General features: G+C 32.8%; 1 protein-coding gene across 1 annotated transcript in view; it reads left to right on the forward strand.

Moving 5' to 3' along the window:
• The first annotated feature begins 832 nt into the window (after nucleotides 1-832).
• LOC109046393 (R3H domain-containing protein 2-like) overlaps nucleotides 833-23,150 on the forward strand; it is a 37,898-nt gene continuing 15,580 nt past the window's right edge. Inside the window, 14 exon segments of the mRNA XM_042756196.1 lie at nucleotides 833-1,023; nucleotides 5,851-6,037; nucleotides 7,726-7,933; nucleotides 9,363-9,401; nucleotides 10,076-10,162; nucleotides 15,780-15,909; nucleotides 16,094-16,172; nucleotides 16,531-16,590; nucleotides 17,751-17,891; nucleotides 17,969-18,077; nucleotides 18,235-18,330; nucleotides 19,342-19,385; nucleotides 19,522-19,557; nucleotides 19,669-19,886. Of these exon segments, the coding sequence (XP_042612130.1) occupies nucleotides 7,757-7,933; nucleotides 9,363-9,401; nucleotides 10,076-10,162; nucleotides 15,780-15,909; nucleotides 16,094-16,172; nucleotides 16,531-16,590; nucleotides 17,751-17,891; nucleotides 17,969-18,077; nucleotides 18,235-18,330; nucleotides 19,342-19,385; nucleotides 19,522-19,557; nucleotides 19,669-19,886 (1,216 nt within the window). The 5' untranslated portion in view covers nucleotides 833-1,023; nucleotides 5,851-6,037; nucleotides 7,726-7,756.

The following is a 23,150-nucleotide window of genomic DNA, read 5'->3' on the forward strand; positions in this document are numbered from 1 at the left end:
TTTTACCTAGTTAGTACACTATCTGGAAAGCATTGCTAAGCATCAAAACAAATGAGGTCCCTATCTAAAGCATCAAACATAGTTAACTTACCTAGACAGTGTTTCTGGGCATTTTATCTGGTTAGCTTCCTATCTGAAGATGATTTTTGAGCATGAAATATAGTTAGCTCCCTATCTAGACAGCATTTTTGAGCATCAAACCTTGTGAGCTCCCTATCGTATGTTACGTTTGGTTTGCTGCACATTTTGTTTGGTTTGCTGTGGTTTTGTTCATTGTGGTTTCCGTCATTTGTTTTTTTGGCCACATTTCATCAGTAATGCGCAAACCCTTTTCCGTGACCCACTTTTCCCGATGACCTCACCTGCCTGCATCGGTCAGCAACAGCAAAGACGTTTGCTTGTTAAACCTGGGCGTCTACCTAACCTCCTTCCAATTAATTTAAGGCATTTTTTGTTTGCGAAAATGTGCACAGAATTCTGGAGGTTTTTTTTTAAGGCACAAAGGGATGTCACTTTAAGCAGGGCGTGTGTGCGACTGCGGCACTGGGTTCGACGGGTAGCTTATGTGCAACCGAATAAGGTGGATTTGCAGTGCTGGCGTGCTCATACCCTGACAGACTGTCCCACAGTGGCACTTCGCCACAGTTGGTCGTGTGTGTGTGTGTGTCTCTTTGCCGTCTGCCTCTCTCTCCGGTCCACAGGGGCCATCTGATTGGCTCTCGAGGGTGGAGCCCTGCTTAGCGCTGACATACTGCACCCAGCCCTCAGGGCGCTCTGATTGGCCAGGGGAGGGATGACATCACAAAGGCCAGCTGTTGATTTGGCGGAGAGTTTGTGTGCGTGAGAGAGAGAGAGGAGAATCAGGAAGGATTGCGGCAGCGATGGCTTTGGGCAGGTACGCGAACGCTCCGCGCTCAGACGAAGGAGAGCAGAGCTGCACTGAGCGCGCTCCGTTTGATGGCACTCGGGCTGCTATGGAAACTAATGATGTGAGCCGAGCAGCGGATCATGAACGCCAGGCAGGTGTGTGTGTGTGAAGTCTTGGACGTGTTGATTTGTATTCTGACATTTTTTTCTTGCTTGTTTAAATTGCAACGAACGTGAACAAAAAAAAAACAAAGTAGTAAAAACTTTTGTTGTATATTCGTAAATGTAAATTTTGTACGTTTTTTTTTTTTTTATTTTATTTTTTTATTAATGAAACAAGATCACTTTAGACTATAGATTTAGATTTGTTTTTACAAATATATTCCAAATTGTACGTGAAAGCATACATGATAAAAGAATCTAAATTAATTTTACTGTTAATTTATTCCATGCAAATGTTAAATTCATTGCGAATAAATTTGCGTGTCAGCAAATTACACTCCATGCCTGTCTATGTGTGTGTGCTCACTTTGTAATGACGTTCTCATAATTGCTCTATTTTATAATTTAAAAAAGTGCCTGAGGCGGCTATCAGCAGAAAGCTGGGTGTTTGTGTCGGTGTAAATTACAGCCGAAGGCAGCCCGGCTAATATCGTTAATGTGGCGAATCGTGTAAATGAACTGATGAGGAGAGGAGAGGAGAAGAATAGCTTGACTGTGACAGCGGCCACACACTGAGAACACGGATTGAGACGGGAGCTTAATTGTGAAATGGTACACATATTGTTAAATAGGTATCCAGAATTATGGGCCATTTGCATATTAGTCTAAAATGGGGGTGAAGTGAAATACGTGTAGCCTGGAGCCCGGCGCGGTGATGCGCTTCTTTTGTCAGGAGGGTAAGTGCTCATTGCTTCCTGAAATATGTTGATTAATAATTGATAATGGGAAATAACGGATGGGCTTTATTGTCTTAGACAACATGCTTAGAGCAGGATGATGAATGTTGTGTACGTTTTTGTGAAAAGGTCAAAAAGTTGTGGCTGCGTTTGTCTTTTTTCTTTTACTTTGCATGTATTGTCTGTTTTTTGTCTTTTGTTTGCTTTAGTGGTTTGTTTGCGACGTAATAAAAGGAAAACAATAAAACAAAAGCGATATTTGTTTGTGGGCTGATGTTTTCGTTATGTCTGTATGTCCGTCCCAGAATTAGTGATTTCTGGATCTCAAAACCCAGGTAACTACCTCAACAGCATTTTTGGGCATTGCACCTAGTGAGCCTTCTACTTAGACAGCATTTCTTTTTCAGCTCATACCTACCGCGCTGCCCATCTAGATTGCATTTTTGGTCATCAAAAGCATGTTAAATGTTTACTTTGACAGCATTTGTGTGCATTGTAATTAGTGCGCTTCCTTCCTAGACAGCATTTCTGGGCATTACACCGTTTGAGCTTTCTAAGTAGCCGGTTTGGGCATCATTTTCACCTGCTTAATGCATAAATGTAAATGTAAAAGCTTGTTATACGCTCACCGAGACAGAATTTACGGCTATCAAATCTAGTGAGCTAGTTTCTTCAATGCATTTTAGGGCATTATACCTATTGAGCCGCCTACCTAGACTGCATTTCAGACACCAAAAGCTTATTAACTGTTTGCCCAGACAGCAATCATCCATTATACTTAATGCGTTACCTTCCTAGACAGCATTTTTGGGCGTAATACCTTGTGAACTGCCTTTCTAGATACATTTAGGACGCTATACTGTTTGCGCTGCCTAAGCAGTAGTTTTGGGCATCATTTTCATCTGCTTAATGCATATGTATAAATGTAAAAACTTGTTATACGCCTACCCAGACAGCGTTTTTGGCCATCATATGAAGCGAACTGATTTCCTAGATGCATTTTAGGGCATTATATCTATTGAGCCGCCTACCTAGACTGCATTTTCATGCAGCAAAATCATATTAACTGTTTGCCTAGGCAACAACTGCATGCATCATATTTAGTGCGCTACCTTTCTAGACAACATTTTTGGGCATTCCAAATGAGCTTCCTACCTACAACGCATGTTTTGGCATCAAACCTAGTGAGTGCTATACATAATCTAGTGAGCTGCCTACCTAGATGGCTTTGCTGAAAGTCTCCATAAACACCATCGTACGTTGTGTGCAACCTATCTAGACAGAAAATTTGGGCGTCTTACAAATACTAGATAGCTTTTCGGATTGTGAGACCCCAAAAGCTTGTAAGCTGTCTTTATAAACAGCGTTGTCAAGCTAGTGAGCAGCCTAACACGACAAGATTTTTGGGCATCATGGATTAGTAATTATGTAAGGTCTCTATATAGTCTGCAGTATTGAGTATTTTACCTTGTTATAGGAATATCTTGATTGTTTTTGGGCTTCATACGCAGTAAGCTGCATTTTTGGAAATCTTTATCTACCTACACATCGCTTTTAGTCATCATACTTTGTGTTTTTTGGACATCATAACAAGCATACTGCCTACCAAGGCATAATTTTTGGATGTTATTTGGATATTTATTTGAATAAAAATGCTCTCAAATACAGTGTAGTTTTCGAGACGCAGCTGGAGTATTTGTGTGTTTCTGCAGTGGTTGGTTTTCTATTTATTTTTTTATATCCTCAAGCGTCAAACTTGGACATCTGTACTGTCAAGTTTGTGTAAATATACAGCCGTCGAGGTCCACGGGGAGTCTTCTCTCTAGTGATGCTCGGAAGAACTTATTGAATATGGAGCGAAAACTGTTGTGCGAGCAGGAGGGGAGGGTAGTTGCAGTGGAGGGCGTATTTTGAAATGCAGATTCGGATTTTCACTTCACCTCGACATAAACGGAGAAAAAGATACGGCAGTGTCGAGATTAGCCCGCAGCAAGAGAAATGCTTGGATATTTATGAACAGCGCTCGCGTAATTCCTGCCCAACTGTAGGTGTTTCGATCCATGTGTGGGTGGAAAAGCGCTCTCATAAGTCATAATTGTCCTTGAGAGTGTCACTTGGTGCGCAGTTGTGCCGCCCATTGTCTCTGCGACCTGGAACGGCTCTTGAACCCAATGGAGATGAAGAGACGCATGCTTCCTGTGGTGACGTGGGATAACGCCAGTGACCTGTGCGCAAACACTCATGGAAAAGTCATGGCACGGTCTTGGATCATTCTGATGGACCGTCTGGCTGTTTGGATGACAGCTTGTGTGTTTGTGTGTGCGCGTGTGGTCGTACCCACCTGTTCTTGTCATTGCCGCCACCTGCGTTACTGTCACATCGCGCGCGATGCTAATCCCTTGAATTTTGATCAGTGTGTGTGTCACTATGCGTCTCCTCTGATGGTTTTAGTAACATAAATCTCTTGCCGGATGGTGTATTCGGACCCAGTTGGCGTACTTTGCGGGATTACTGAGTCAGGTTAGGCCCGTTTGACCTCGAGATAAAGGGTGGGTCTTGACTTGGCATGGGGTTGTTGTTGGGTCATTGATACCCAGGTGGAGACTGGCCCATATGTTCAGTCTATTTGACACAAGCTTGAATGGATGAATCCTTCTGTTATGACAGCAGTACTTTAGCGTGATAGGAAGGTTATATAACAACTTATAAATATGCATTATTTTCACGGGAATTTTAATGAATTGAATCAGTAGGATTGGTAATTTGCTGCTGTGTTGATTTGTTATAAACACCTGAAACTATTCAAAACATTATAATAAAGCTTAAGAAATATTATATGGAAAATCTTAAATGAAAATCGAAATGTTGCCAACTAACTGAAATTAATTAACTGGAAATTAAATAAAATAATAATAATAATAAATTAAACCTAAATAGAAAAATTTAAATAATGTGACTAGCAAAATAAATGTACAAAAAAAATTAAATAAAACTAAAATATTTATTATTTTTAATAAATTCTATGGAACTAATTCATAAGGATTGGTAGTTTGGTTTTTGATTTGAAAACATTACTGAAAACTTTAAAATAAAATTAAAGTATAAAACTTAAATGAACATTAGAGGTGTCACCAACTGAAATGAATTAAAGCACTAAAATTGCTAACTGGAAATAATAAAAAAAAAGTTAAACTAAAATAGAAAATAAAAATACAAAAATGAAATTAAAATCAAACAAATAGCAGAGGCACATAAAAATTACTACCAATTAAACTAAAATTAAAATGAAAATTTCAAATCTTAATTATTTCTAATACATTTAACAGAACTAAATCAGCAAGATTAGTAATTTGGTCATCTATATGAGGATTAAATGAAATAAAATATTAATATTAGATTAAAAGCTTAAATGAAATTAGAAAAATTTATTTGGCAAGTAACCAAACTTAATTAAAGCACTAAAAATAAAATAAAGAAAGAAAGAAAAATAGATAAATTTAAACCAATCATGATTTCGCCACTCATGTTAAGTTTCTATGAAATTTTCTTTAAGATTTGCAGTTTTGTCAAATTGAGTTGATACTATTAATTATTTGCAATAATTGGAACTCTTGTTGAATGGAGAGTTCTTGACTCAAGAAATTTGCTAATTAAAGTTATTGTACTCAGTAGGAAGGTTAAAGATGCAACATCAGCTAGACCTGTTGTCATTTCTACTATTATTGTATTCTAATCAACACAAAATATTTATAAATAGAGGGTGGAGTCATATTATCGGCTTTGTATTCGTTATAGCTCACTGAAACGCTTGAAATGCGCCAAAGGTTCAGTGTTAAACATGACTTCCTCTCTGTGTATTTTAATGTTCCTGTCTCTATGCGGCACAGTCTGTTCTTCATATTCATGTCACCACCCTGACACTTTTTCAAAAGCGCTGCAGTGCTTCTGCTCCCGAAAGACCTTCAAGACTTTCCGTTAAACAAGTTCAGTTCTCCCTCACGGACGCTACTGTATCCATGCATCCCTGACCTCTTGACCTCGCCGTGTTTGACCCCTGACCTCTGTCCTTATGTGTGTGTGACAGGTGTCCGAGGGTGATGCGGAGCGTGTGCGTGAGCCGTGGCTTGGCGACCCGACCCGAGTGCTGGTGACGGGGGTCATGGGACTGCTGCTGCCCCCTGTCCGTCTCTCAGTCCACCCCGCTGCCTCCAGAGGCCCCAGGGTCCTACGCTCCCTAAGGTTCCAGCCCAGTCCTGAAAACAGCACAGCCGGTAAACACAGTCACTTTGGTACTTATGTCATTTTATAAATACAAACACCTTTTGGTTGTATCACAAAATAACAATTTCATTAGTTGCCCAATCATTTGTCAAAAACAAAAACAAAAATTTGAAGTATAGAAGTATCTAGTTCTCTTACGCGTATCTAGATTTCAGTAGTTACATAACTTGCTTTTAATAGTTACAGACTATAGTTACCATATCTAGATTTCAATAGTTATGTAATTTGTGTAGCTCATAGTTACAAACTGCGCAAATGCATTGTCTTTTGCGTATCTACCTTTTTAATAGTTACGTAACTAGCGTAACTTATAGTTACGTACTACGTAAATGCATACTTTTCGACCAAAACCTCTGAAAAGTCATAAAAATATATATTTTGCTTTTTTCAATAGTTACATAACTTGCGTAACTTTCAGTTACAGATTACATGAATGCATTCTTATTTGCATATCTAACTTTCAGTAGTAATGTAACTAGCGTAACTTATAGTTGCGTACTACGTAAATGCATTCTCTTTTAATTTTAATAGTTACTTGCGTAACTTGTTATGGACTACGTCGTAAATGCATATTTTTTTCGGGGGGAAAAAAAGAGTAATGCTTAATATATCTCTAGCTTATCTATATTTCAGTAGTCACGTAACTTGTGTAACCTATTGTCACAGACTACGTTAATTGTTCTTTTTTGTGTATATAAATATATCTCTAGCTTATCTATATTTCAGTATTTTTTGTATTACATTATAGGTACTTGCACAAAGTACAATTAACTTCTCTTTTTTGCTCTTTTTTTTTTATTAGTTTCGTTAGTTGTGTAACTTTTAATTTTTGAATTTTTGGATTATTTATATTTTTAGTAGCTACATTTCGATAGTTACATAACTTGCATAATACATAGTTTCACACTATGTAAATGCATATTTTAATATTAATATGTTTACATAATTTCTCTATTATTATTTTTTGTGATCAACGTTTTATTAGTATTTTACATATAACAAATAACATTATAACGTCCATTCCGAATAGCACGCAAAAACAACAACAATGATTTCTCAATTATTTTTATGACATCAGTGACTAATTAATAAGCTGATATTTTGACTATATATCTTAAAATTACAAATCCTTTGGTGAAGTCTTCGTAAACGCATCATGACTATTAATGAGTTTGTGAATGCGCATTCGAGAAATGGTTATGACTCAATGTCAGCATGACATTATTGATACTCGTGATTAATAATACTCGTTTTAGATCTTCAAAGACATAGCCTTCGTTTAGTTACCAAATTGAGTCCGAAATTTGCCTTTGAATGAAATCACTCATGAATTTTAATTATGTAGATTGACATTAGCCTGTAGGCTTAACTGATTGGTCGAGATCAATAATCAGGCACTTAGTCAGGTGGCTAATTAACAAATACTACTATGGGAAATGGATATTAATTAGGTTACATGACCGCACACTCCAGGAAGGTTACGAATCACCTTCAGACATCATTAATATTCATGAGGCAAGCCTTTGGCATTGTAGAATTCGTAATTTTGCCCAACCTGCTACTTTTACAATTTTAACTTCAATTTGTTAGTGAAGAACCAGTCATTTTGACATCACAAGTTGAAATAAACATCATTAAGCTGTCAACTAAATCAGCAGTGTGTGTTTTTATCTCATAGGTGGTGATTTTCGGTCTTGCTTCTGAGGATAATGTCTGAATCTTCTCTGGACACCAGAAGTTGTGACGTTATGAAGGTTCTGGATAGTGACGCGCCGCACATGGCCGAACCGCCCGCGTCCCTCAACGATCCCCAACACGTGCCCCAGAACAACGGCACACACGCCCAGGAGTGTGTGACAGACCAAAGTTCCTCCAATCAAACTCAGGTAAACCTAGTGACAGCAGTGATGCAATATGGGTAATGTAGTCCAAAGCCAACAGGAAATGAGACTGTAACCTCTTGCTAATGACTTGTTATGGGATGGTAGTATGCTGTTGCAGTGGTTTCCATTATCCTAATGTCTCTGCTTAAATATTGAGATAAGAGAAGAGAACGAGATGAGTAGAATCAGCCAGTGGGATCCAAGCTGGCGTGTGATTGGCTAATGCCAGGGAAGAGAGGGAGGACAGTTAATCTGCACCTGAAATCCTGCTGGTTTATCTGCAAACCCTCAGGGTGTGTGAGCGAGTGTGTGTGTGTGTGTGTGTGTGTGTGTGTGTGTGTGTGTGTGTGCGCGCGCGCGTGTGACTTTGCCACCATCTGCTCTTGGTGCATTGAGAAAGGGCAGCGGCCAGGTGCATTGAAACACATGCTGATCTCAGCACTATTCCTCACTCATTGTTCATTTCTCTCTCCTCTCCTGCACAATTAGCTGCTTCACTGGTGCACATACTCTTTTAACAATATATATTACCTGCGATAACACGCAACGCAACTTTTTGACCTTCTGGATTTGACACAATTTTCCAGAACTGGGCGATACTTCAAATTATTTAATATAAAAGGAACATTATACTTATTACATCATACTTGTCTTTTGCAGACACGTTTGATTTTTTTTTTTTTGAATAATATATAATATATACATACTGTACATACATGCATATACATGTGTGTGTATATATATATATATATATATATATATATATATATATATATATATATATATATATATATATATATATATATATATATATATATATATAATAAATTAACTATTAAAAAAATTCAAAATTCAAAAAATATTTGTTATTTTCATTGTTTGTGTTTAAACATTGTTTCACAATCTCACGCCAGTGGTTCGTGTCTGTGAATTATGTTTTTTCTGCCTATTTCAATACGAAGGTTCAAAGATTCGTTTGTGTCATTACACAAAAATGTTCACCTTCATTTTACATGTCATAAAATGTTTTAGTAAAAATATACATAGGTAAAAATGGCTGTTTATTATTACTGTGTATTGTTATATCACTGCATATAAGTGAAACATTTAACTTTTTTAGATTATGATTTGCAATGGCAGTTTGATCGAAATTATAGTTCTGTAATTACAAAAAAGAACCTTTTAATGTTTCACATCAAATACATAAACGTATCTCTGTATATTTTATATATTTAATGATATATTTATTATATATTTATATGATATATATATAATATTGTAAATTTATATTATATACTTAATTTGTTTTAATTTATTATAGTTAATATAAAAGCAATGTAAGTTTTATTTTTTTATTTTTTATTTTATTTTTAAGCATTTCATACGTTATGACGAACAATGTGCATTTTCCTCCCTTTCTTCTGATTACCAGCAGCTTGGCCAATCAGCACAGACTATTAAAAGGTCCAAGGTATGGTATGATCACAGCATGAAGTGGTTTTCTTTTTTTTGGATCAGTTGGTTCTGTTTTGTTTGCCTGCACTCTGTGTGCCTTGCGAGAAAAAGAGAGCGAGAGAGAGTTCGTCAGTGCATTGTGGGAATAAAAGCCCCTGCTCGAGTCAGAAAAGAATAATGAATGTGCTTTGGGGGGAATGCTGCGTTTAGCACTTCTGCAGCATGTACCGAGATCCGGAGATTTTCCCACCTACAGTGGCGAATTCTCCTCTGCTCTCAATGCGTTTCATCACTGCATTTTAAACAGCCGCACTGTTTCTTTGCGATTATGTTGAGTACGTGTTTTCAGTTGTTTTGACATTGCCTGCGAGAAACCTTGCGAGTCTCTTGTGTTTATTATCATATTAAAAAATAATAATTTACATATGAAAAACTCTCAAGCTGCTTGTTTGTTTTGTGTTGTTCGTACTTTGAGATTTTCAGACTTTCAGGGGTGTCAGATCTTTACGCAAGCGTCGGTTTTAATAAACACGCTTCTAATTAACGATCTAATCGTAAACCCCTCCCTGAGCTCTGAAAAGTCTCCTGAGATGCTGCAAAATGGTGCTTGTGTATTTTTAGTTGCGTTGTTGGACGTTCTTTTGCGAATGAGTGCCAGACGTTTTGGTAACCATGGTTACTCTCCTCCAGTCCAACGGCAAGTTAAAGTTAGTCCGCAGCTTGGCGGTGTGTGAGGAACCGTCTCCGCCTCCACTCCGAGAACTGACGCACGAACAGGTAAACGTGTGTGTGTGTGTATGTATGGACTAGCATACTTCTTACTTATTAGGTTATGTGACTTACTAATTCACAAAATGTTTAAAATAAAAATAGTACATTTGCAATTAAGATTTTCTTCATTTTTTTTTTTTTTTTTTGAAAGAATTCTCTTTTCTGATCATCAAGGTTGCATTTATTTGATTTAAAATACAGTAAAAACTGAAATATTATTACAGTTCTAAATAACACTTTTTCTATTTTGATATCTTTTAAAATGTAATTTATTTCTGTGATTCAAAGCTGAATTTTCAGCATCATTGCTGCAGTCTTCAGTGTCACATGATCCTTCAGAAATCATTCTAATAAGCTGATTTATTATCAGTTATGAAAACTTATTTATTTTTAATAAACCATTTAATATGTTTGTGGGAAACTACCATTCAATAAATAAATAAATAAAATTAATACTTTTCTAGAGCAAGGATGCATTACAGTGGCCAAAATGGACAATGAAGACATTTATAATGTTACAAAAGATTTTTATTTTGAATAAATAGTGTTTTGAACTTTCTATTCATCAAAGAATCATGAGGGGAAAAAAATGTATCATGATGTATGAACAAAAATAAGCTGTAATAAGAACCATTATTAATAATTGAGTTCTCTAACTACCAAACAACAACTTTTATATTATCTAAATTTCTATAATTTCTCATTTCTATTACACAAATTAATGTTTAATATTTAATTTTTTATTAATTTATGATAATATATATAAAAAAATACTATGTAATAAAAATAATAATATATAAAATATTTAATCTTAACTGATTTGTACTTCTCATTTTTAATTTATCCATTTTAATTTAATTTTAAAACATTTTCTTTTTTTATGTAAATGTAATTGATATTTATTTTTGTAATCATTATACAATGACAAAAAAAAAACATTTAATAACATGATCCAAATTTCCTTCCTATTTGTCTGATTAACAACAGCTCACAAAATTTTTTTATTATTTGTTTGATTTTTAATTGCTATTTTTATGATTATGTTTGGATTTATTTAATATAATGTTTGAATTTAATTTATGTATGATTTACACACAAAAGAAGGAATACCAATAATAATTGAGCAGCATATATTATTAAAATAATTTCTGGAGGATCATGTGACATTAATGAATGGTTTAAATATTTTGAATTTTGGAATATATTCAAATAGAAAACAAATATTTTAAATTGTAAAAATATTTCACAATATTAGTTTTTACTGTATTTTTAATCAAATGAATGCAGCCTTGGTGAGCAGAAGAGGCTTCTTTCAGAAGCATCAAACCAATTAACCTTTGTCCTTGCAGCCCACAATAATAACGCTGTCAAAACAACAGCACTGCTCTTAGTTTTAAAGATGCTTGGGTGTGTTTGAAGTGGGTTTAATAGAGCTGTGTGTTTATTGAAGGTGCTCGTGTGCACGCACGTCCCCAGTGCAGGATTGCATTCATCCATCATCTATACCAAATACAATTTTCCTGTCTCAGCTGCCGAGCTCAGTGGATTGCTATAATTGCCTGTTCTTATCCGAACCCCATTTTTGTTCTATTTATTAGGTTAGTCTGCAGCTCAGAGCCACTATTAGGAAGCCCAGATCCCGCCGCGGGCGGTCAGCACCATCAGCTAGTTTTTTTATTATTTGGGGGCCTAATTTTTTTTTCGTTTTTTGTTTTTTCGGGGGGGGGTTTTTTGGGGTTGTTTTGGGAAATTGGTTGTTTTGTAAAAAGGGTTTTGCAATACAGTTGCATATTGATACGTCACAATTCTTTTTTTCACAATGTACAGGTAGCATCAATACTTTGGGTTTCAACACTAAATTAATAAAAAAAAAAAGTATATATTTAAAATATTAGTGAAAATATGTACATTTTGGAAATTCCTCTAGGCCGTTTTCAAGGTTTTTTTTGTTTGTTTGTTTGTTTTTGACAGGCACCAACTTTGAAACCTTTCTTTTTTTTCTTTTTGTTCATTGCTTTATAAATATAAACACTAATTATTTACATTATTACTCTTATTAACACTAAATTAATCTATAATATTCTATAATGTTCTATAATATCTAAAATCTACTATATTCATTTTATTTATTTTATATATAATTTTATATTTATTTTAATTATGTATTTTGTTTATATTTAATTATTTATAAAATCACTAAATACATTTGTATAATATATAAAAATATATAATATAGTAATAAATTGTATTACTTTTATCTGTCTTTAGAATTTATTACATTTATATTTTCACAATTTTTTATCTCGTTTATATTTTCACCATAAATGTATCTATATTTATTGATTTATAAACAACTAAATGAATCTATACAATTCTATAATGTTTTATAATATCTCAAATCTGTAAGATTCATATTAAATGGTATATGCTATAATTTTATATGATCTTTATTTTATGTATTTGTTTGTTTGTTTATTTATAACAACACTAAATAAATTTAGTATAATATATAAAAATAATTAAATAAAGTAATAACTTGTATTTTTGTGTATGTCTATATAATTGATTTATTACACTTAATAGCCTATAAATATTTTTATATATATTTTCCTCATTTTTAGGTAACATGTATATATTTATTATCTATATCTCTTACAACACTAAAAAAAAATCTTTTTGAAGATCATGTATATTTATCATATTTAAAGATCTTCATAATTGTCATGTTTTTCAAAAGTAAAGCAAAGGATGTAAATTTTTTTCTTTTTTGAAATCATAATTAGCATTTGTGAAGAAAACAAAACATTACATGTGCAGGCCACACTGGTTATTATTGACTTGCATTTTTTTTTTTTTATTTTTTTTTTTTTTTAAATATGCCAGTACTTGACTATATAATATTTAAGAGACAGGCAGCAGACAGTGTTGATGTCTTTGAACCTTGCTTTTTAAAGATGTTTTGTTAGAAAAGAGAGACGATCGTCATCTTTTCTCAGTCGGAAGTCATGCAGTGCGAGAGCAGGTGAGGAAGAAAAGAACTCAAGGTCTTTGTGGACGAACCGTCTGAAAGACGAATAAACGTCCTTAATCAAGTGTACATCCTTGAACGAGTGAACGAGACTTCCTCCCCGAGGAAAGAGGGTCTCTATTCATAGACGTTTCTCATCTCTGTACCTTTCCCCCTTTCGCTCTTTCACAACCTTCTCATTCACGATCCGTCCATTCGTCTTCTCTCTCTCCGTCCCTCGTGTAGCGTGACATTTTTGTCCTCATTCAGAAGCTCGACAGCTAATTCGGGCCGGTCTCTCTTCTTTAGAGAAGTGGAGAGAAAGCCAGAGACCGAAAAAACAGCGGCGAACGAATTATAATGAACACAAAAGCTCGCTGAAATGAAACCAATCATCATTTACTGCTAAGGGTCAGATTTACTAAAAGCTGCTGCCAGCGCAAACCATCTTTTGGCGTTAAAATAGTACTGTCAGGATTTACTAAAGACGTGCGGTGAAGAATTAGCACTAAAAAGGCGTGGACAGTTATTTTTGCGCCTGACCTTATTTAATATGCATTTGTAGGAGTTAACATTTCAGACGCAAAATTTATGGGAGGAGATTATTAAAATGAAATCGCGATTTACTCGTCAAATTACTGGTATTTGCGCTATAATTGAACACCCAAAAAAAACACGCCGCACCTGATGAGCATCAGCTCTGTTTATTTGTGAATACGAATAATTTGCGATGCGCTTGTAATATTGCGTTGGTCGATATGTAAATGAGATGTTGCATCTGTTTTCATTAATTTGCACATTGTGAGTAAATCACTCGCAGAAGTTTCCACGCCCATCGCCGCTGTTTTGGAATTGCGCTCTCACGCTTATTTGCCCTGTTTAGTAAATCTTGCCCAAAATCTATTTCAAACTTAAATGATTTGCCACTCTTTTCCCGTACATTCAGCATCAAAAATGCGCTTTAAATAGCCATAGACAGTAAATGTGCAATATTCTGTATTCTGAATTAATACGATAATTTTCATGATGATTTTAGTAATTTTTGGAGCTCGACAGCCCTGGTTCCCATTCACTTCCATTGTATGGAAAAGAGCAGCATGAACGTCCATCTAAACGTCTCCTTTTCTGTTTTACAGAAGTCAGTCAGTCAGAAGGTTTGGGATTAAATATAGTGAATAAATGATGACAGAATTATATATTTTGGGTGAACTATCTGTTTAAAGCCACTGCTGTTCATTTGGCTGCTCTTCCTCTCACTCTGTGTTTGAAATAAAGCCGAGTTTTAGCATCAGAGTGAAGGATCATGGCGGGATCGAGTCCAGAGCTCACAGAAGGGCAGAATGATCTCATAACCTCCACAGTCCTTCGTGTTTCTCCTCGAGGGAGTTTGTAAATCCCATTCATGAAATATAAATTCATGTGCAGTCGAAACGGCCAAATGCCCTCTAAACCCGAAAGCCGCGCACCTGAATGGAATATATTTACTATAATGACTCTCTGCTTGTACTGTCCCTGTACAAAGTAGTTTTTCACTGTTTGGGGTCCAATTTAATACACTTTACGATATGATTACAATGAGCATCATTTATGAAATATGAGCTAAATAAATTTGTGTAAATCCTTCACAAAGTATGAATGATTATCCATCAGTGGGTTTATTCTCAAAAAGAACCTGGCCACTTACCACTTTTTTTTTAATGCATTTCTTTTTCTTCTTTTTTTTCACATTTTAATGACATTTTTGCATTTGAACAAAGGATTGATTGATATTGATTGATTTGATATGGGTCTAGCTTTTTTCCCCTTTTATTGTAATTTTTTGTCGTAACTTTTGGCCAAAAATCAGTTGATATAACAGTCTACTATAATCCAAGACTAAAACAACTTCTAAATTATTTATTATTATTATTATTATTATTATTATATGGAATTTGGATTGCCTTTTTTCCCCATTATTGTGACATTTGGCTGAATATTAATGGGTGAGTTTAATAAGTGAATAAGTTAAATAATTTGTTTTATTACCAATATTATTGTTTGATATATTGGTTTATTACTAATGTATATAAAGGGAAAATCTTTTTTTTTTTTTTTTTTCAAATCATATCCAGTACTTCAATTACAAATCTAAAATTCAAACTAGGATTTTTTTTCTCCTTGATATTTTGCAGAGCATTATGGACCATTTAGTAATTTAGCTTTAATAGTTTTTATTTGATAGCTTTGGGTTTATATTAAACTTCTTTTGTTCTTTGTTGTGATTGTTCTTTGAGTAAAGGCAAGTCTTTATTACTTGAGATGATTACAAAGTCTTCTGCTAATTCTCTTCGCAAACTATTTTAATCAAACTCCTCTGATTAGCTGCAGCTAAGGGAAGGAGATCATAATTAGCTTTAAATTACCTTTCTCACTTCATAACGACAAAAAAGAGCCATTGTTTGTCTTCTAATCATCAAAAAAAGTCTCGTTTTTGACGACTAGGGAAATATATAAACGTTCTTAATACTTCCTGAAAGTGAATGTGTGATTATATCAAATACATCTTGTATTAATGAAACAACTCTTTGCACTTTTATTATTTCTAAATGTGTTCTATTATTTGTTTGTTTTTAACAGGAAAAGATTCATATCGAGCTCAGTCAGTCTTTCGAAAAAGATGAAACGTCCATCAAAAATGAGGACAGTGAGCAAATCTCAGAACAGCCAGAGAAAACAGACCCACTGTCCAAGAAGACGCTCTCAAGAGGTGTGTGTGTGTGTGTGTGTGTGTGTGTGTGTGTTTGTGTTTGTGTGTGTGTGTGTGTTGTTTGTGTGTGTGTGTGTGTGGTGGTGTGTGTTCTTTGTTTGTTTTTTTTTGGCTGTTTGTGTTTGTGTTTGTTTGTTTTTTTGGCAGAATGTGTGTGATGAATCTCTCTCCATCTCTCTCTCAGATCCCAGTCAGGACTACACAGACTCCACAGGAGTAAACCTCCACGAGTTTCTGGTCAACACGCTGAAGAACAACCCCCGGTGTGTGAAAATCCCCCCACTACTTCCTGCCGCTTCATTAAGCTCCTTCCAAAAATCAGACCTTTTTAAAACGTGCACTTGCGTTAAATTAAATAGGGACATATGGATTTTATTTTTTACCATTTTTTTTTTTTTTTGACAATTTTGTACTTAAAAAATGTTATATTGATAATATATGATGTTTATTAATAATTGTAATGTTTTTATTTTTTAAAAGTATAAGAGGAATGCTGTTTTGCACGTCTTGCGTCTGTTCTTGGGTGTTAATGTGGGGCTTGTAGGCAGATATTAATATATTCTGGCTCTTGTGCGCTGGTTGATGAGCTGTGATAAATGCTAATGAATGCTGTTCTTACAGGGACAGAATGATGCTGCTGAAACTCGAGCAAGATATTCTGGACTTCATTAGTAACATTGAGTAAGTCGAGCCAAAAAACTGAAGAACGGTTTAAATTTACATTATTTCCTTTCATGTTTCATTTCTGTGTGTGTGTGTGTGTATATATATATATATATATATATATATATATATATATATATATGCATATATATATATATTATATATATATGCACACACACACACACATATATATATACTATATTATTTGGATATATATATTAGGAATGTATATTATGTTTGAAAAAGAATTAAGTTAATGTGTCATTTTATGTATACACACACACACATAAGATGTGTGCCACATAACATGCACATATATATATATATACTATTTATATTGGGATATATTATATATAATGTCTCAAATATGTAACAAAAGAATAATATTCATGTGTAACATTTATAACATATACATATACATAACACTGTGTTTTTCATATTATTGATTTTTTTTTATATCTTATATATATTTTCAGTTTTGTAACATATATCAGCAGCCAGGCTGATAACAAAAATGACATTATTTATACATAACATTTATATTTTTGAGATTTTGGATTTTGTAGTCTGAATTAGAGCATTTGTAGTTTTATATTAATCATTTCAGCAGCCAGGCTGATTAATAAAAATTTGACATATTTAAATCACTCTTTCCACCCCTGATTTTCGATTTGTAGTAATGTACATAAATAAATTAACATTATATATAAAATATATATATTCATTTTATATTTATAATTTATATAATACATTTATATATTATCATATATAATAATTTTATTTTATACATTTATTTATTATATTATCATCTTTAAATGAGTTTTTATGTAGGTAAATATTTACATTTCTTAAACACACATTAGCCTGTGATTTATACATTTTATTGGTAAAAAATTTTTTTATGTTGTTTCATGCACATCAGTTTTGGCTGGATATATTAGCCAGGCTGGTTATTTAAAAAAACACAAATAAATAAGAATTTTATGTAAAATAGAAAATAATTTTAATGATTTAAAAAAAAGTTACATTTCTCTTTAAATACTACTTTTTAGATTTCGGCCATTGAAAAAAAAACATGGGTTTAATGCACCTTTATAATATATAATAATATTTAAATGAACATATTAATGCAGGTAACTCTACATTTTTATTTATTTATTTATTCATTCTTGTCACAGAAGTCAGAAGAGGAAGTTTCCCCCGATGACATCATACCACAGGATGCTGCTTCACAGGGTGGCGGCGTATTTTGGGCTGGACCATAATGTCGATCAGACGGGGAAATCAGTCATTATTAACAAAACCAGCAACACTAGAATGTACGTGTGGATTTCAACTAACCTTGGTTGTCAAAACGCCAACATTTTTTAATGGAACACTGTTTATTCACTTACAGACCAGATCAGAAGTTTTCTGAACACATAAAAGATGATAAAACAGATGATTTCCAAAAGCGGTACATCTTAAAGAGAGATAACTCCAGCCTGGACCAGGAAGACGGCAGGGTGAGAAATATATGATAGCATTCAGGGAGCTAAAAAATGTCGTACTTATAAATTCTCCTTGAAATAATCCAGCAACCAACAAATAAATGTAATACGTGTAATAACTGGCTCAATACAGCAGTCAGGAAGATAAAGTGTGTGTGTGTGTGTGTTTCAGCTGCGGATGCGTCTTAAGGACGACAGAAGGAGTAAATCGATAGAGGAGCGAGAGGAGGAGTACCAGCGTGCCAGAGACAGGATCTTCGCCCAAGACGTGCGTCTCCACAGCTTAATATAAACCTCTTATTTACTAATGACATTTGTTTTTAGTGTTTGTTTTTACTAGAATAAGTAATAAATAATACTACTTATGAATATGTAATTTTTTTATAATGTAGAAAGTTCATTATTAAAAGAAACCACTACTTTGTTAGAAATGTTCATGATTTATAGTAGTTAATTTAAGCATAATTAGTAAACTGTTTAATTAATTACACTTTTTGCAATTGTAATTTTATGTTACAATAGTTTAAATAAAGCTAGAAATGTTCATCTTCTGTTTCAAAAGTAGCAATTTTATTCACAATATTTTTTGTGAATATTATATGTGATTATGAATACATAATATATGTAATATATTATGAACGTAATACATAATACAAAGCATTAATACATATAACTTTGTTTTATAAATGCTTATATGTTTACTAGAAGTTAATAGGAGCATAATAAATGGTTTAGTGTGTTACAATTTTTTATGTAGTTTAGATAAAGCTTAAAAAAATTATATTTCAAAAGTGGCATTTCTTTATTCACAATATTTTTTAAGTTTATAAAATATGCTTTTTGTTAAATATAGAAATAAATTAGTAAATTTGGTAAATGTAACTAGAATGTTTATTATTAGAATAAACCACAAATTTGTTTTTTAAATGTTTATAATTTATAATAGTTATTTTGAGCATAATTAATAATTGATTTAGTTCACTATATTTTTTTAGATAAAGCTAGAAAATGTCATGTTATGTTTCAAAAGTACTATTTTTATTCACAATTATTTTATTTCACAAAAGTAGCATTTATTTATTTACAATTATTTACAAGTAGCCTATATATAAATATGATTTATTAAACTTAATATATATATATATATATAACTAAAATGTAGATAGATAGATAGATAGATAGATAGATAGATAGATAGATAGATGCTTTTATGTATATTATTGTATTTTCCCTTTTTTTTGTTATTTATTTTTAAAAATGTGTCTGTTTTCATCTGCAGGGACAAGAGCATTTCCCGTTTGATAAAAGGTAAAAATAAAAAAAATTTAAAAAAAGACAGCATTGCTAGCAAATTATCTGTGAGAGCGTCTTTGTTTTTTTCTTGTTTGTCTGTTGTCTTATGTATCTTATAATCTGTTTTTTTTGTTTGTCTGTTGTTTTTTGTGTTTTAATTCGTGACTTTCATTAACACTCAGCAAAGACGACAGATATTCAGGTAATTTTTGTGTGCTTTGTTTATTTGCTTAATTATGTGGTATTTTAAGAGACCGTGTTTAAGTGCTTTTTACTAAACAGTGGCTCTGTTTTGTTTGTTTGTTTTCTTCAGATTGAGAGACGGGCACTCGGGAAACAGTCGTCAGAGCAGCTCCGAGAACGAGCTGAAGTATTCGGACCCTCGGCCCTGGAGCAGCACGGATTCAGACAGCTCCCACAGGAACCTGAAGCCCGCCATGACCAAAGCCAACAGCTTCAGCGGCATCAGCCTGCTGATCCGAGGAGACAGTACAGCCAGCAGCAAGAGCTCCGGGAAACTGTCCAAAACCAGTAAATAACTCGCCCTCCTTCACCTCGAGACTTCATAGAGATGCACGATAGACAGATTTTGAGTGGCACCAACCATGGATGTTTTTTTTAGATTATAAATCGATCCTGTTTTCTGCATCAACATGAAATCAAAATGAAGACAATTTACTTCCTTAATAGTTCTTAAAGTTATTGCAAAATCTTTCATCAAAATATAATAATTGTTCCTGCATCTGAAACAAATTTCCGTTTCTGCTGACATCATCAAGGCCCTATGTTTCAGCCCCGCCCATTCAGCGTTCTGTCACGTTGAAATAATGTTTGATTAATATTTGGCCATTTTGAGAATTTTATTTCTTAGAATTGTGAGATTAAAAAAAAACGCATAATTGTGAGTTATAAAGTCAGAATTGAGAGATATAAACTTAAAATTTTGAAAGTCTTTAAATAAAGACTTTTTTCTTGCAAATGTGTATTTATATCTCGCAAATCTGACTTTTTTTCTCAGAATAGAGAGATAAACTCGCAATTGTGAGTTATAAAATTTTGAGGGGGGAAAGACTGTTCTGAGTGTTTTTGTTTATCACAGTTTTGAATTTGTTAATTAGCTCAACTGTTCTGAGCGAATTGTGAGATATAAACTCGTAATTGTGAGATATAAAGTCAGAATTGCTTGATATAAATTTGCAATTGTAATTCTGACTTTATGAGTTTTTATCTGTCAATTCTGATTTAACTCGCAATTGCGTCTTATAAAGTCAGAACTGCTAGATTAAACTTGTACAGTAATTCTAAGAATAAAAGTCAGAATTGCGAGTTTGTATAATCTGAGAAAAATTAATTGTGAGATAAAAATTCTGATTTAACTCGCAATTTTTTTTTATTTTGTGGGAAAGTTTATTTGTTATTTATATTTAATTTTTTTTAATGAATGGTGTGTACGTCTTTTAGTGTATTCATATAATAATTGTTTTTGTTTCTGAAACAACATACGTTTCTGCTGAGGCCCTATTTTTAAGCCCCTTACCTTCAACATCCTGTCACACAAATGTACTTTAATATTTGACCATTTTTTTTGTTTATGTACTTTAATATTTGACCATTTTGAGATTGTATAATGGTGAAAGTACTTTTTTCTCCAAAAAAGACTAAACAACTTTGCATTTATGCTGAAACCCTATTCACCATCAAGTTTAAATCTTAAAATTAACTCCGAAACCCTATTCACCATCAAGTTTAAATCTTAATATTTGAATAGCTCTGTTATGATTTAATATTTTTTTAGTTGAATATTATTTTTTTTTGGTTTATGTTACGTTACAGAATCAAAAAAAGTATGTTTCGCTGAGCCTAGAGCTTCAGTGTCCAGTCCATTTAAATTCTGCCACGTTTATTTAAAGTAATTTTCAGTCTAATCAGATGGTTTGAATTTAAAATAAAACATTTTAATATTCGTCCATACTGGTTATAGTCCCCGATATATCGTGCATCTCTACATGTCTGTGGTTTTTAAATAAAGCTAATATCATTTTTACAGACTTCAGTTCATGTTGGAATTACTGCCATTGTTTATAAAGCAAAAATTTTCCAACTACCAAATTCAACAATGATGTAAACTGTTTTGACTGTTTGTGGGTAATTCCAACATGAGCCCTAAATCCAAAAATACAGCTATTTTAGAAGTAATTGAGACATTTTTTAAGATCTTCTCTAGTTTGTCTTAAGTGTCCAGATACCACCAAGTGTGTTTTGACTTTCACCATCCCAGTCCTGCTTTGCTTTGCTCATCATTTTGTTCTTTTGAAGACCTTTTTTTAAATAATTTTCATCATTTGTTGTTCTTGCTTTAAGCAGCCGTGCATTGAGAATGTGCATGTGTGTGGAGGGAAGCATCTCTTTGCCCTCTTTTCACCCGTTTCATGTCCATCGAGGAACAGCTAAGAGAACACATTGATATTCAGAGCTGTCTGCTCTCCGGCTTCATTGGTTATTTATGCTCTGGCATTTAGAAGCTCAAGGAGTCGACGGCAATATATATTTATCATTTTTAATATTTAATGATGCTCCTCTTCCGTTCAGCAACCGCTGGATCATTCCTCGTGCCCAGTTAGATTTGAACAGATTTGAAAATGATTTCCAAATGGTTTTGATTTCGGTTTTGATTTTATAGTGGATTTTTTTTTTGGTTGCTTCAAGATATAAACAGATAAGAAATAATGTATGTTTTATTTTAATTTAAAAAAAAATATTAGTTACTTTTCCATTTTATTTTATTTTTTTATTTTTTTATTTCATATATATATTATTCAATTTTATTTTTAAACAGGTTATTTAATTTTTTTTTTTTGAAATGCCTTTCAGTCTAATCAGTCTTTGTAAAAATATTAATTAATAAATAATAAATAAACAAATTATTAAAATTAATTAATGAAAACAATAGATTTAAATAATAAAAATATAAATATTTATTAAAGGTAAAGTAATAAGTATTACTAATTACTAGTTAATAATAAAACTAATTAATAATTTAATAATTCTGTTATGTTGTTATCCAGTGGTTTCATCAGGATTTTTTTGATTTTTTTGGTTGAAAATTGTAATTTTGTTTATTTATTTTTTTTTTTTTTTTTTTTTTTGAATTTTAATTAGTTGTGTATTTTTTTTATTTTATTTATTTTTTTTTTTATTTTAATATAGAAGCATGTGTAATTTATTATTATTTAATACATTTTTATCATTTATTTTTTTTATTTCATTACTAATAAAAAGTACTTTGTGGTAAGGCATATGAATGTTTTGTTCAATTCTATTTTTAATAAGATTATTTTAAATGAGTCCGATCAATAAGATTTCAGCAATATTCTGAATAAATCCATAAAAAATAAGAAAAATAATAGTATACAAATTAATAAATAAACAAAATATTAGTATCAATTAAAAAAGCAATAGGTTTAAATAAATAAAAGTATTAGATATAAATAAAAGTATAAGAATATTAGAAGTATTAGAATTTGTTAAATGAAAAGTAATAAAGATTTAATCAAATTAATAATAAAGCTATTTAATAATTTACTAATTCTGATTATTGAAAAGAATATCTAGAAGAACCATCATCGGGTTCATCTTTTTTGGGCTGATTTTTATTTGATCCACCCTGCATGGTTCTTTTTCCTTCCTTATGACATCATTTCCTGTCATTTAGTTTTTGCCCCGCCCATCGACCCCTCTTCTTTCATCCTCCATATCTTGTATATGCCAGTAAAAGCTCTTTCGTTCTTCGCCCTC

Source organism: Cyprinus carpio, unplaced genomic scaffold, assembly GCF_018340385.1.
Source record: "Cyprinus carpio isolate SPL01 unplaced genomic scaffold, ASM1834038v1 S000006810, whole genome shotgun sequence".
NCBI classification, from domain to species: Eukaryota; Metazoa; Chordata; class Actinopteri; order Cypriniformes; family Cyprinidae; genus Cyprinus; species Cyprinus carpio.